At 37.2% G+C, this 14,649-nt stretch overlaps 1 protein-coding gene across 1 annotated transcript in view; it reads left to right on the top strand.

Moving 5' to 3' along the window:
* TTC29 (tetratricopeptide repeat domain 29) overlaps positions 1-14,649 on the top strand; it is a 110,249-nt gene that overhangs the window by 40,709 nt on the left and 54,891 nt on the right. The window contains exons 5-6 of the mRNA XM_044430670.1: positions 6,781-6,993; positions 9,241-9,326. Of these exons, the coding sequence (XP_044286605.1) occupies positions 6,781-6,993; positions 9,241-9,326 (299 nt within the window). The remainder of the gene's footprint in view (positions 1-6,780; positions 6,994-9,240; positions 9,327-14,649) is intronic.

Raw genomic sequence — 14,649 nt, 5'->3', positions numbered from 1 at the left:
TGCCCATCCAAGTATTGGTAGATGGCAGGCAACTAAGCTGCCAGTTGCATTGGTTGCCATAGTGTTTCCAAGCCCAATTTAAAGTACTTGCTTTAACCTTTAAAACTTTATGGCACAATCCATTTTTAAACAAAACCCCTACAGCTCTCATCATCCCTTCAGTCAGCTATGCTGCATGGAACATGCTGTGAGCTATTGTGTAAACATTTATAGGACTGAGCCTTAAAGCAACTTGGGACCAAACTACTTTCACTCATGTCAGCCTGCTTACATTTTAAAATCAGTAACAGAAGCCTTTGTTGCCTGCTCATCTCTGTGGGCAATTAGATTGGTAGACTCAAGGGAGAGCTCTTCTCTTGCAGTGGCCTCACATTGGTGGAATGTTCCCAGTTGGGTGTGTCAGGTCTCATCATCAAGCTTTTAGAACCTCCTCAGAGATCCATTTGTCTTCCTGGTGCTTTCTGATATGCTGGTGTTTTTTTTCTGCAATTCAGTTTTGAAATTCAGTATTTTATGGGCTGGAATTTTCTGTTTTTAATGTTGATTATTTATTATTTATGTTAGTAAAATTATTTTTGGTAATTTTTAAGATTTGCCTGTATTTTATTTTGGAAGCTGACTTGGAAATTGTTTCCCCTTAAAGTCAGTCTATATATGTATGTATGTTTATGTGTGTGTGTAAATAAAATTAATTAATATGTGACCTTTATTAAGCCTGGCAAAATGAAGGTCTGTTCTCTTGTCAACAGGGTCTTTTAAGCAATGTAACCAGTGGAAAAAGTAGGCAATATGCACTTATATTGTGCTCTTTAACTTGCTTCCACTCCCTCCCCCACTCACAGCTTCTACTAGTGACCATCTGTGATCCTAGCTATAACTAAATTAATGTAAAAGGTGGGAAATAGAATATAAATATCTCAGGCTTGTAAATTGAGTTCAAGCCCTTAAACCCAATTTAGATTGGGATGATATTGTTCTGTTTTGGTTACTATAGAATATACCCTCTGACTGGATTTGAGGGCTGTATTGTACCATATAGTAACACGTTCCACAAGATGCTCAGTAGTTTAGATTAAATTGTAATAAATAATGTATATAAAATGTTATTGGTTCTCTTTCAGTTTTAGCTTCTTTAAAGTTTTCTGTACATTGTGAACAATATACAATTAAATGAGCTTTCGATCATAATGCAGCTGAACAACTGTGCCTTGTAGAGTTGTCAGATTCTTTTTATACCATTTTTTTCTATTTATTTTTTTTTTCCTCACTGCAAAATGTAAAGTCTGGCAGAAAAGAAAATAATTAGCTACTTTCAATATTGCTGATGTGGAGCTAGAGCAGGTCAGTCAGTACATTCTGCAGATTGTGACATTTAAAATTACCTGAATAATACTTGAAGGAATCTTTGGACCTAATTAACAGCCCACCTAATTAATGTCAGTTCATTGCATACAGACCTTAGATAGATTTGTGTTTATTTATTTTTTAAATATCATATTGTTCCAATTGCCTGTCTTTATTTTTCTGTGTTGTAAACTTCAAATTTGTGTACTGTTTTCTTAAGTGGAGTAACTCTTCTTTTGCTTCCCCCGCCTTCAAGTAATCAATGTGCTGCTGAATGAGTTCATTTTAATGCATTCAATCATGCCTCTAATGTTTGTAGCTTACGGGCGCAAGCATCAGTAATGCAGGAATGTTATATGGCTTTAGTTTGGGCTATTTCATAAAATATTCATGGAATCAAAAATGTGCATCAAAATAGCGTCTAGGAGAATTACATTTATGTGCCTGCTTTTATGGCAGCTTCACATTTAAACCCATTTGTGTTAATATCTAGTCAATCTTTCTGCTCAAAAATAGTGCAAAATGATAGAGATCTTATATATCCCTTTTTCATTCATATTTGCCTATGATAGTTCTTGCTTAATAAAAATATACACTTTTGGGGTTGCTGTATAGGAGAATAGATGTAAAGAATAGTATTTGGAAAACAGAGAGAGATATGTGGATCATGCATTTCCATTTATATCTCATAGATCTACAAAATATTCCCCACTTTCCCAAACTAGGAAGAATATCTTTCAGTTTAGTTTTAGGTATAGGTGATGCCTATGTACCTAGATTCTTATTCAAGATATAACATTTGTTTAAAAATAACAAACCTTTTACACCATATCTTAATTTGTATGAAAAATGAATGATATATCTTTAATTTGAAGTATGAGTGATGTCTGTGCATTAATATAATTGTTTAGAATGGGACCCCCTATTGAAATAAGCATGTAGCTATACAACATCACTTCAGCCATTTAAAAAATACTGATTGTCTATTTGATTATGTAACCTGGGGACATTTAAAATGTTTTTTAAAATTAGCAAGCTCTAGCTTTTGTAAGGGATTCTGTATGTATGGGAATATATTGCTAGCTTCAAATTTCTGGTATATTGGTACAATTTTGGACAGAAATATAGGTAGTTTTAGGCCCTAGTTATAATAAATTTAAAGGATGGGACTTTGGACAATTGTGTGCATTACTTCAGTTTTAAAGCACAGAACTTAACATTTCTTCTGTCCTTCAGCTTTTATTCCATGGTTTACAAATGTTTCTATATTTCTGTTATTGTAGAACAACATCAGGGATGTAGGTGGCGCAGTGGTTTAAACTGCTGTGCTGTTGGACTGGTTGATTGAAAGGTCGCCAGTTCGAATCTGCACAACGGGGTGAGTTCCCATTGCTCCGTCCCAGCTCCTGCCAACCTTGCAGTTCAAAAGCATGCAACTGCAAGTAGATAAAAAGGTACCACTTTGGTGGCCAGGTAACAGCGTTCCGTGCACTTCGGTGTTTAGTCATGCAAGCCACATGACTACAGAGACTGTCTGCGGACAAACACTGGCTCCCTTAGCTAGGAAACGGAGATGAGCACCGCCCCCAAGAGTCAGGCATGACTGGACTTTAATGTCATGGGGAAACCTTTACCTTTTTAAAACAACATCTACACCAACAACAATGTTATCCATCCTTGATTTAAGAATAATATCTGAGGGTGTGCTGTTTTGCATTAGTACTAACTTACATTCTAGCACCATCATGACGATAGGGATAAAATGGAATTTTCTTTGGATGTCTTCATGATTTGTTGTTTTCTAAGTGATTGTTTTGGGGGCTTATGAGCTGAAGGGCCCTGGAACTTGGCCTCAACATCTAACCTTAGGTGGCTTTGGAGGACTTCAAAAAATATACAACAAACTCCTTTTTGGAGTTTTTGTTTAAAGTATTTAAAAATGTCCTTCCATTATTATTATTTTTCGTTGAAATTTGGGATCAGGATAATCCATAAAGGACTTAAGACCTGTGAGACCAGTGTGCTTAAGCATGCCTAACTCTACACTGGGGTGTGCCCAGGATATTTTAGGAAAATCTTAAGCACCACTGAACGAGCATATGAGTCTCTCTTCTCTTCTCTTTTCTTATACAAATGAATGTGTAACTTATAAAATGCTGGTTTTCTTACATCTAAGAAGATATGATGCCATTTCATTTGTTACTCTAGAACTAGGGTCAATAGTTGGTTTACTAATACTATTTAAGATTTTTCTAGTATTTATTTGATCCTAGTTATTATTTAAATGTATATTCTGTAGCATTAGATATTTGCACAGCAATTGCAGGAAAGCATTTTAAAAAGCATTTAGCCTATTCCAATAGCTAAAATAATCTAAATTTCAAATGTTAGCAAACAAATTCAGAATGGAATCCCATGCATCTTTGGATGGAAAAAGTCCATAAATGGATTATGCCCTGATGTGTGTAACATTCTTAACATTCTTTTTTTTCCTTCTCAACACCATTAAGTGCTCTAAATACAAAGGGAAGGGTTTGGGGGAGTTAGCTTTATTTTTTTATGGAGGGGGCTTCCATAAAATTGCAAGCAGCCTCCTCCAGTTTGTTAAAGGTTTATTTGAACTATATCTGATAGTTGTGGCAGGGAAATACAAATCAAGTGGTTCTTCCTTTCATTCCCCTTTTCTCTCCTTAGATCTGCTCCAATATTGCATTAGTTGCTTGCACAACTCATTCTGACTGTCTCTCAACTGTCTGTTTCAGTGAACAGTGTGTGATGTATTTAACTATTTAAAATGTATATGATTGTTGGTGTGCTTTGTTAGGTTCTGTAAACTTGGCAATTATTTCCAAATGATGGATGAACAAATGTAATATGTGAATTAGATAATCAAGTTGATATCTTAAGAGATAGCAAAGAAACCTTGAAAATTGTGGTTTTTCAGCCAGCCCCTAGTTTCTACAATTCTAGATGTTAATTAGCATCTGCCTAGGGCAGTATCCAGTACTGCTGTGCTCTTGTAATTTCTTTTGTACTTGCAAGCCACACTATTTGTGCATCAGGAACTTGCATTTCTGAAGTAATCCAAGAAACAGGTGGAAGTTCACATTTCTGGATTGGGTGCAGGTCAGTGGAGTTCACTTGGGTAAACTCCACTGACCTGACCTGCTCTATAAATGAGTGCTTTGTTCATTTCTGATTGCTGCAGGATCTGCTTAGTATCTCATTCCACTAGCAGTGAATCTTCTTAGTGTACAGGCAGCTTTGGATATTCCCTCCTGTTTTTTACCCTGTAGTTTCCACATACTTTTGCATTTTTAATACTTAGTCTTTTTCAGTTACATCTGGAACTTTTGTTCTCTAGTAGTTCTTCACATTTCTGCCTATATCAGATCAAGACTGTAATGGCTAGTTTAATTTTTACTTTAGACCATTGCTTTAAACCCCTAAAATAAAATCTCAGACTGAGAGAGGATGGAATAGTAGCATCTCTAATCTGTACCTAACAGGCAGTCAGAAAATCATAACATATTGAAAGAACTTTGTGGCATTACATTTCTTACAGAAATATAATTCTTCTAATTCTTAGAAGGAAGTGTAGAAGCATATTCTTTACATATGTGATTCCTTTATCTGACGCTTAGTCACTGTTTGTTTCTCATGGTCCTTTAGTTTACCAGATGTGATAGTCTTTTCAGCAAAATTTCATTGTGTAGTTGAACATGCATGAATCAGAATGTTTGCTTTGAGGGATTATCTTGTATGGCTCAGACATTCCAGAAGTCAGATTTTTTCATAGAGGAATGACTTCAAGGACACTGGTGATCTCCAGTAAAGTTTTCATGTGGATAACAATTCTGTACCTAATCTTAATCTTCTTTTTGACTTAAACTCAGGTCAGTAACTTTTGATGCATTCAGAGCCATTGGACCTTAATGTCTTGTTTGTCTGTTCCCAGATTGTTTGGCTTTGTGTGATACATTCATTATTAACCTTGTAACTATAATTGTTGAACTTTATAGTATTTGATATCAATTATTAAATATTGAACTTGATGTTGAACTTGATAGTATTTAATATCAATATTTAATATCAGTTACGTCCAACAATTTGCAGACATGAAAAACCAAATTTATGTTTTTCATCTTCTTTTATCCATTGCTATGGACATCTCTAGTATTGACAGAGTTGTCCAAATTAAACCCTTTGAAAAGTTCTTTCTTTTATTAGTAATGATTTGAAAGCATATTGATTAGAATATCAGTTATAGAAATATTTTTCAAGTTTCACAGCTAACTTTACAAGGCATGGGCAATGTTATGCTCAAAAAGATTATCTTTCAAGAGACATGTAGCAAAGGAAAAGTATCAATATTCATATGCTGTATATTTATATGGAATATAAAGACTGTTTTTTAAAACCAAGTGTGGAGAGGAGTCTATTGTCCTTAATCTAAGTGCATTTTATCTCTGGTTTCTTTCTTTGTTGATACCTGAAATTATGGATGATTATACTATAGGGAGCATTGAATTATGTGTTCCAATTCAGCTAGTACTATATGCATATATATTCCCGGACACATGTGGAACTGCCATATAAATGTGTGCTGTATATATATTTCATCAAGTTGAAATTCCTTATCCAGGAGCAAGCGATGCATTTGCACAACTAGGTCAAAATTTTGGCAATTGTGCTGCTACCGAGGGAATATGTTAAAGGACATGAAAGTGGTACCAACAATCTTGATTCCAAAAATCTGTTAGATAATTTCATCCTAGAGAGCTATGTACACAGAAACCCACTATGTAGCTAGGCTGGAGCCATTTTGAACAATAATTTAAAAATGAATGTACAAATGTTTGATGACCTATAGTCAATTCTTATCTGCAGCACTGACAAAGTTTCATGGAAGATAAGGCTATCAGTGACTACTAGTCATGACAACTGAAGATTACTTTCAGTATCAGAGGTTCTGTTACTGCATTTCTACATCTGGGCATCCCAGGCAGCTGGTTCACACAGGCATTGTATGAACAGAATGATGAACTAGGTAGTCCTTTAGTCTGATTCAGCATGATTAATCTGATTCCTCTTATTTTCAAGTTGGCCAAATGAAGAGGAACATGCATTACAACTTTATAAAATCTTCTGAAAAAACTTGCTTCAAGAACTAAAATGAAGAAAAAATGTCTAATTTATGTAAATTTCGCATGCTAGTTCTAGCAAGTAATACTAGTTAGTAGTTGATATCTCCACAGCAGTAGATTCATTCTTGAAATCAACCTTTCAACATTTATCAAGTTTTCATAACTTTATTATCAAATAGGATTCTTTTAATAATTAATATCCTATGGGGTGTATTAGGTGTGAAGTTTTGTTTAAGGAAAGTTTTATCAAATACCTTTCTTCCTATTATGACTGACTTGTATTTTTCAGGTCAGTTCCTGAAAGCTGTAGAACATTATGAAGCATTCTATCAATTGACAGTGGGACGGATATGGAAAGATGATACAGGCCAGACTTTCAACTCTCTAGCCTGTGAACATCTCTGGAGAGTTTACACATTACTAGCAGACAAAATGCTAGGAAATAAAGAACACCAACAGGCCATCAGAACTCTAATAAAAGCTTTTGAAATGGCAAAAGAAGGTGGGTTGAAAATAACACTCCTGCATTTCTGTCTTTAATGTGCAAGCCTGGCCTTTCCCAGGAGTAAAGTAAAAAACATTGTCAAGTGTTTGGTGATTATTTTCTATGAAATTCAAGACAAATGCTATCAATATATTTCTAAATCTTGTTGTAAAACAGAAGTACCTACTTGCTGACAAGTAGGAATCCATTTATTTCTTGAAAGCTTTTAACTCCAAAAATGCAGTCTTTTGGGAGTACTGTTGTAAAACAATGAGTCCATAATCCAAAGTAAGGTCACTAGCAATACTTCTTGTTGTGGTTCCTCACTGATTATTCACTGTTATTTGCCTGACGTTGCTCATTGGACAGACTGTCCAGTAAGACGGTGAGCTAATTATGAAAGTAAGAGCATTTCTTAATGTCTTAGTGTTGGGGGTGGGGGTACCTTATTAGATTTCTTGACCATGATTAATTTAAAGGCTTTATTGTCTGGAAAGGTTTTTATGAAGGATGCCTTTGGTAAATTTTTCAAATACATGGAAAGATGAAAACACTTCCGCTTTTTGCTGCTGAGCATTAAATGGAGTTAAAGATTTCCACATATGAAGAAATGTTGATATATGTAAGAAAAAGAAGTTGAGGGAGGGGAAATCTCATATACGCATACATACATAGATTTTGACTTGCGCAATACCAAAATTAGTAGGACACTTCCTAAAACATAAGTTAGTTCTTGAAGTTAATGTATTAGCTGCCTTCATGAATACACTGGACCATATGAAAGTTGCTTTGTTATAGTATTCTCCTATGCCATTACAGTGTATATGTAATACAGAAACCATCAAAATGTGGATATTTGCATAGGCCTTCTCATCTGATGTGTAGTTTTTCTACCCATTTCTGGCTTTCAGCCAAATAATGGAGATGATTAATAAATTGAGACAAATGCTTGACAATTGGCAGTTGTTATACTGCATCTCAAAACATACTGGTTGAAGCACAGTGGACCCCATGGTGGGCCTTTGCTTGTAGAAAAACAGTTGTGAGAAAAATATCTACAATCACTAAGCGCCTGACTAGTGAGAGTATTGACCTAGTTTTCACACCCAGCCAATGCTTGGTACATAAATTTGTTTTCTGTCTCTTTGTTGTCTTCGCACTCAGGCTATGTACTTTCTCTGTGCTCATAGCCACCAGATTTTAGGGAAAAAATAACTATTTAGCCTTTTTATTTCAAACTTGAAATTATGACCTTTGTGAACATGAATTTTTGCAATCATTGGTTGGAATGCTGCATACACAGTTTTTTTCTGTGGAAATAATTCTGTAAGAACAGCATGGAGAAGTGATTCTCAGTACTTGACATTTGACAGGGGCATATGCATATGCTTATGTATATATATTCCTGTCAAAACTCCTGATTAGCTAGCTGTCAAAATTCTCTCCTATAAATGAGGTGCCTCACACTTTTCTACCTTCTGGATTATATAGATTCTTGAGAAAAGGTGGACAAGTGTGATAACACAGAGAAGAGTATGGTCCAATTAAAAAATAGAGCCTTTCACAATGAAGGTGATCTACTCACCACCCCTCTTTATAAGCAAAGATCACTAATAGCTTTGCTTTCCTTTGACAGCTCACATTTGACAGCTGTAAAGAAAGCACTAATTACTTCTCTCTAGTTTGGGTCATTGTTCATGGTTGGATTCTGCTGCACTCAACAGCAGACAACTCTCAGGATATTGCTCAGGTGGGAATTCACATTTGGAACTTGTGCAAGTGCTCACCTCTTCACTTGTGCAAGTCCAACTAAACTATAAATAAATTATGCTTAAATACAAATTTTAAAAGGGTAAACCTTCAGTGCACCACTTGTGTATTTCAGAAGGGCTGTTACTGGCTATCATCTCACACATTGTAAAAAGTGATCTCCAGGAAAAACAGTATATGGGGGAAAAGCCGTGGCAAGCAGAAAATAACTCAGAATTGCAAAAGAGAAAGGGCACAAGCTGGTTTTACCCACTAAGTCCCCTGGGATACCAGTTGGAGGAGAGGGGAAGAAATCCCACAGTAAGCCTGACCATTTGTTGGGGATACCATGGGTTGTTCTATAAACAAGCAACACATCATTGATTTTTCAAAGGGTGGGTTAGCATGGTGTCTGAATCTGCCCATTTAAAAGGTGGTTTTAAAAACGCCATGTAAAGTTAGGTACAATTCAATTTAGTATCAAGCTCAATAAACATTGTAGCCTTTCTTCTTTAGCAAAAAATCAGAAGATGGAAGGTGAAGCTGCTTACTGTTTAGGCTTAGCATATCATTCAGCTGGGCAAGAAAAGACAGCAATATCTGTAAGTTTAATTTATGAATATTTTATCATCTTTTCTGACTGTTGCCTTACATGACTATAGAAATACAAGTGAGAGTTGCAAAACATGTAGTTGAAGTGCTCCAATTCAGAGCTTCAATCATGTTCTCTTTCAGTATGTTGTCCCCTCCTTTTCCAACTGGATTTCTACCTCTCCATCACACAAGAATTGGTCAGCATTCCATGCCTGTTGTGCATGTTCAATCTACATCAGGCTGCTTTGGAGATTCTCCCTCCATTAGCGTATTTTTTATTGCACTTTTTTGTATTTCTTCAAACCTGCGGGTTCATCCAAGCAGATAACAGATAACCTAAGATAACTTATACATATAACCTAAGATATTTTATTCTGATAGCCATATAACAACTTCCTGCTAAGATATGTGGAGCCTTTTGCTTCCTAATAAGTTTAATAGAGGTTCTTGAGATGTATTAAGGCATATTAAATTAACGAGCAGCAAGTATACACAGTTCTTTGTGGTCTTTGTGCATCACACATATGGGCTCTGTGCTGGTGTGAAGTCTGTTGTTGGGAAGATTCTACAGCTGAGAAAGTTTTGGTGGGAACCTCTCCCCTACCCTCAGTATCCGTATATGGGAGGTGTTTCTGTCCATTCCCTGAGTTCTTTCTGTACCAGCATTATGATGCCTTGAGAAGGTCTATCCTTGCCATTCATAATTTTCCTTACATGGAGAATGTCCTCCACAATGGTTCCGATGTCCAAAAGACTCAGGAGATATACACGGTGCAGAACAGAGATGTGACTTTCCTTTTCCAACATCTGCGACTAAATCAGCCTATATTCCATCTCAGGCACAGGGATGCCACCCCACCAGGGGCACAGGCATTCTGATACTGACAGAAGCCATTTATGACTGTTTTCTTGGGCTGCCCCCTCTACTAGGGGCTTTGACCAACACTTCTCTTTTTTCCTGCCCTCCTTCATAAGAAGCAATAGCATTGGATGCCTGAGCCCTATCTATTGTGTAATGGGAATACAGGATCAAATTCAGTGCCTTCCTACCTCTTGGTATCATAAGGAATACAGTACAGCTTTAATTACAAAGATAGACTCTCTGCTTTCAAAGGACTCTATAGAGAGAGTCCCTGCTTTCTATCTCAAGAAAGTTTGTACTCTAGATACTTTATGGTACTGAAGCATGATGAAGGGCTCTAACTGATCCTCAGGAACATCTACTCCTTCATTACACCAAAGAAGTTCCATGTGGGGACACTGAAGAATATTCTACCATTTCTGCACAAAGGAGATTGGTTTGCCTCCAGTGATTTCCATAAAGAACTCATACAGGTGTTTCTTGCATTTCCAGTTTGGAAGAGAAGCTTTTTGGTTTTCCATTCTATAATATGGATTAGCCACAACTCCAAGACTCTTCACAAAGTGCATGGCTGTACTCTGTGCCCACTTAAGCCTGCAAGGAATCCACATCCATCCCTACCTGTTCTTCATCAAACCTACATGCACTTTACTGACTAAGTTGGGCTTTGTTTAAGTTTAGAAAAATCTTCTCTCCCAGTCAGCCCTCTTCACTGGAGCCTGCCTTGACTCCATTTCAATGAAGCATACCCTCCAGATTCCAAAGTGTTGATTTTGATCAAGGCAGCAACACTGTGGGACTATGGGAAGAAACATTCCTTTAATTAAAACACAAGAGCACTGGGCTACCCTTATCAGCTGATGGGCCCCCACTAGCTGAAGCTTCCAAGTTTCAAAAACATCACCACATAGAATGCATTACCTGTAACTGTTGTTTTTCAAGTGGTTATCTGTGCATTCACACAACCTATCCATTGTCCTCTCTTTGCATGTCATATACGTTCATTCTTATCTGTTAAGTAAACATCAGTTTCAGCCAATGTGGAGGACAGTCTACTAATACCTTCCTTAGTTCTAAGGCCACAGTGTTGGTCTTGAGTGACCTGAGGGAATGGGTGGGAACCCCTCCTATACCCTGTCACTGAGTGTGGGGAAGGGGTTCCTGCTAAAACTCACTCAGCTGTAGAATCTTCCTGATAGCAGGGTCTATACAGGTGCAGAGGTCATATGTGTGAATGCATGGATGACCACTTGAGGATATGCAACCTGCCTAAACTGATAGAGCAAAAAAAAAACATCTATGTGGTCTTTTTATTTCAGCTGTATCAAGTCATTGATCTAAACACGAGCACAGTTCTCCACATTATGAGTGTGGAAACCAAAGTACATATGCTTGATGTTCTGAGAAAATTATTTTCAATACCTTAGAATTATTCTGCTTATGGCTTGTAAATGTGTATTATGTATATTTACGTGAAATACTAAAATAACTTTTGTGTGTAATATCTCTGTTGGAGCAACTTTCAAAATCAAGAATATTTCTTTTAAAATATAAGCACAAGTGCACAGTGCTTCCTGGACATTCATGTTAGAATAAAAAGTGTTTTATTGATTCCATTAATCCTAAGCAATGATCAATATATACAGGGGTAAAATATCAGGGGTTTTCAGTTTCACTGAGTATGAATGAACTTTACTATCCAATTAGAAATCTTTGGCTAAAATTTATCCTTCTGTTCTCAGTTTAATGGTCTCCTTATCCAAGGGGAGCTCAGATGCTTATAGAGATGAAATGATTGCATTCTGCTCCCAAGGGACTACTGGTTAGCATTACTTGTAACAGACAATACAGCTAGGAGCCAGTTTACCACTTGGTAATGTGTAGTTCATCACCAGCTTCTGTAGCATGCTAAAAGGGTCTTGCCACACAGTGTGCAGCTATTCAGATATACACCTGGAGGTCTTGGCACTTATTTTCTTGCTTTGCATCACAGTTTTTCATCTTCCTTATCCCTTTGTTCTATAGGCCACCTCAGGCAGTCTCTTTCTTTAAGGAATCTAAAGGAAGCAGCTTTTTCAGATACCGTTGTGTCCAATTGTTGCCAGTTGGTTCTTTTTTCTATTTTGTTTATTACTCTACCCCCTGCACTTGTTCAGGATAATCCCCTTGTGCAGCTGTTTACAATCATTATTTAGAATATTGATACACTGCTTCTTCCTATCAACTTCAGAAGTGGTTCATGAACTAAAACAAATTACAATAAAATCTTCATGAAATAATAAAAATTAAACCAAAGTAGAATAAAAAGGAATTGGCAAAAAACCCCATAAAATAAAATCTATATAAAGCCAGGAGAAAAGTAATTTTCAGCAGATAACCCAGACAAAACAGTTTTAGCATCTTTGGGGAAAATTAGCATGGAGGACACTGTTTAGATCTGTCTTAGTAAAAAGTTCTGCAATGCTTTAATCACTTGAGCAAGCTAACTTAACCTTACAAGATAGGCCTTAGAGCAGGGAGTCATTAAAAAATCTTAAATGTTCAGGGAAAGGGGAGGGAGGCTTTTATGGGAGAATCCATTCCTTTAATTAAAAAACAAAACCTTTAGGCTTTGGGCTATAACTGACGGACAACCACATTCTGAACTAGTTGAAGCTGCCAAGTTTCAAAACCATCCCCATATAAAATGTATTACATTAGTCAAACCAAGCCCTATCAGGCCTGCAGGGTTCACAGTTAAACATGTTTTCCTAACTTACAGAGGGATAGCTATGTTAGTCTTTTACAGTAAAGCGATAAAAATAGTTTTGGAGAGCAATTTAGAGATTAACAGATTTCTTAGGGCATATATTTCCAGGATCTCACTAGTCTAAAAAGTTCTGTACTAAGCAGAGAATTGTTTGGAATATAAATTCAGATTCTAGATAAGAGAACACCTGTTTCTGAAATTCATGCCTAATATGATGGGGCCTAATATGATGGCCCCTAGTACCAACCTCTCAAAGTTGGGAAATAGACTTCAGAACATGAAGATCCAGTTCCCAAACTGGGAAAGATGTTATAGCATTTTTCTAGGTCTACTGGTTATATTCTAGCTATCACTTGCTACCTGTAGCCAAATATATCCAACATTCAATCCTTTTTAAGTTTATTTTATCAATATTTGAGTAGACTATATTCAAATGCTCAAATATATTATACATGCGTTTAATATAGGCACACCCTATGAACATGTAACCACATGAAGTCCAGCAGCCATACTTGTGGCCTGTTAGATCTTCAGTGATCCTCTTGCTTTTGCAATTTCAGGTAGGTAGCAAGAACAATAGGCTCAACTAAGACCTAATACTGCTCAGATAAAATCATATTCACTAGAGCAGTGGTGGCGAACCAATGACACACGTGCCACAGGGGGCACGCAGATCCCTCTCTGTTGGCACATGAGCCAAGTCTCCCCAGCATCTCCCCAGCAGCCGAGCATTGGATAACAGTGCACATGGGGCCATGCGCATGCTCGGAAAGGAGTAGTGCTGCCAGGCGATGCTGTCACAAGCCGCAACTCATTAGCATTCCACCTATGGAATGCGCTCCACAGAGAGGTCTGCCTGGTGCCGCCGTCATTTGTTTTTCGGCGCCAGGCTAAGACCTTTTTATCTAAAACTTATTTTAATTGTTAATTTATTATATATTTATAGGATTTTAAATTTGTAGCCGAGATGTTACCGTGTTTTTTAATCTTTATTGTATTTAGTATTATTTATATATGTTTAATTATGTTGTGAGCTGCCCCGAGGCTTTGTTGCGATGGGGGCGGCATAGAAATGTTTTAAATAAATAAATAAATAAATTAGCCTTGACTCATCCGAGCTTTCACATGGCCGGTCAGTGCACTGCCAAGGATATATTTATTTGCTTGGACTGGCTGTGAGATTTTTTTTCAGGTTTTATTGCAGTGTTGGCACTTGCAATAAGTGGGTTTTGGGTTGCAGTACACCACCAATGGGTTCAGGTTAGAAAAAGGAGGTGTCCTGGCATGATTTGGTTGGGATGTGTCCTGGTTGGGATGTGTTTAGAATGGGCAGAAATGTTAAGCTGTGCAGAGAAAGCTACCCAAGGAAGGCTTTTTCAAAATCACATTATTTTCAATGGTATTTTACCCCTATTCTAGGGTTAGGGGGGTACACCAGGGTAGGGTTAGGCCAGTGGTGGTGAACCTATGGCGTGCATGCCACAGCGGACATGCGGAGCCCTCTCTGTTGGCATGTGAGCCAAGTCGCCCCAGCATTGCCCCAGCAGTGAAGTATTGGATAACAGCGCACATAGGGGCCATGCGCATGCTCGGAAAGAAGTAGCGGTGCCAGGCGATGACGTCACGAGCCATGACTCATTAGCCGCGACTCATCCGAGCTTTCACATGGCCTTTCAGTGCACTGCCAAGGATATATATATATATATATATATATATATAT

This window comes from Varanus komodoensis, unplaced genomic scaffold, assembly GCF_004798865.1.
Source record: "Varanus komodoensis strain SLA01 unplaced genomic scaffold, ASM479886v1 scaffold21, whole genome shotgun sequence".
Lineage (NCBI taxonomy): Eukaryota > Metazoa > Chordata > Lepidosauria > Squamata > Varanidae > Varanus > Varanus komodoensis.
This window is presented reverse-complemented; position numbering and strand designations above follow the sequence as displayed.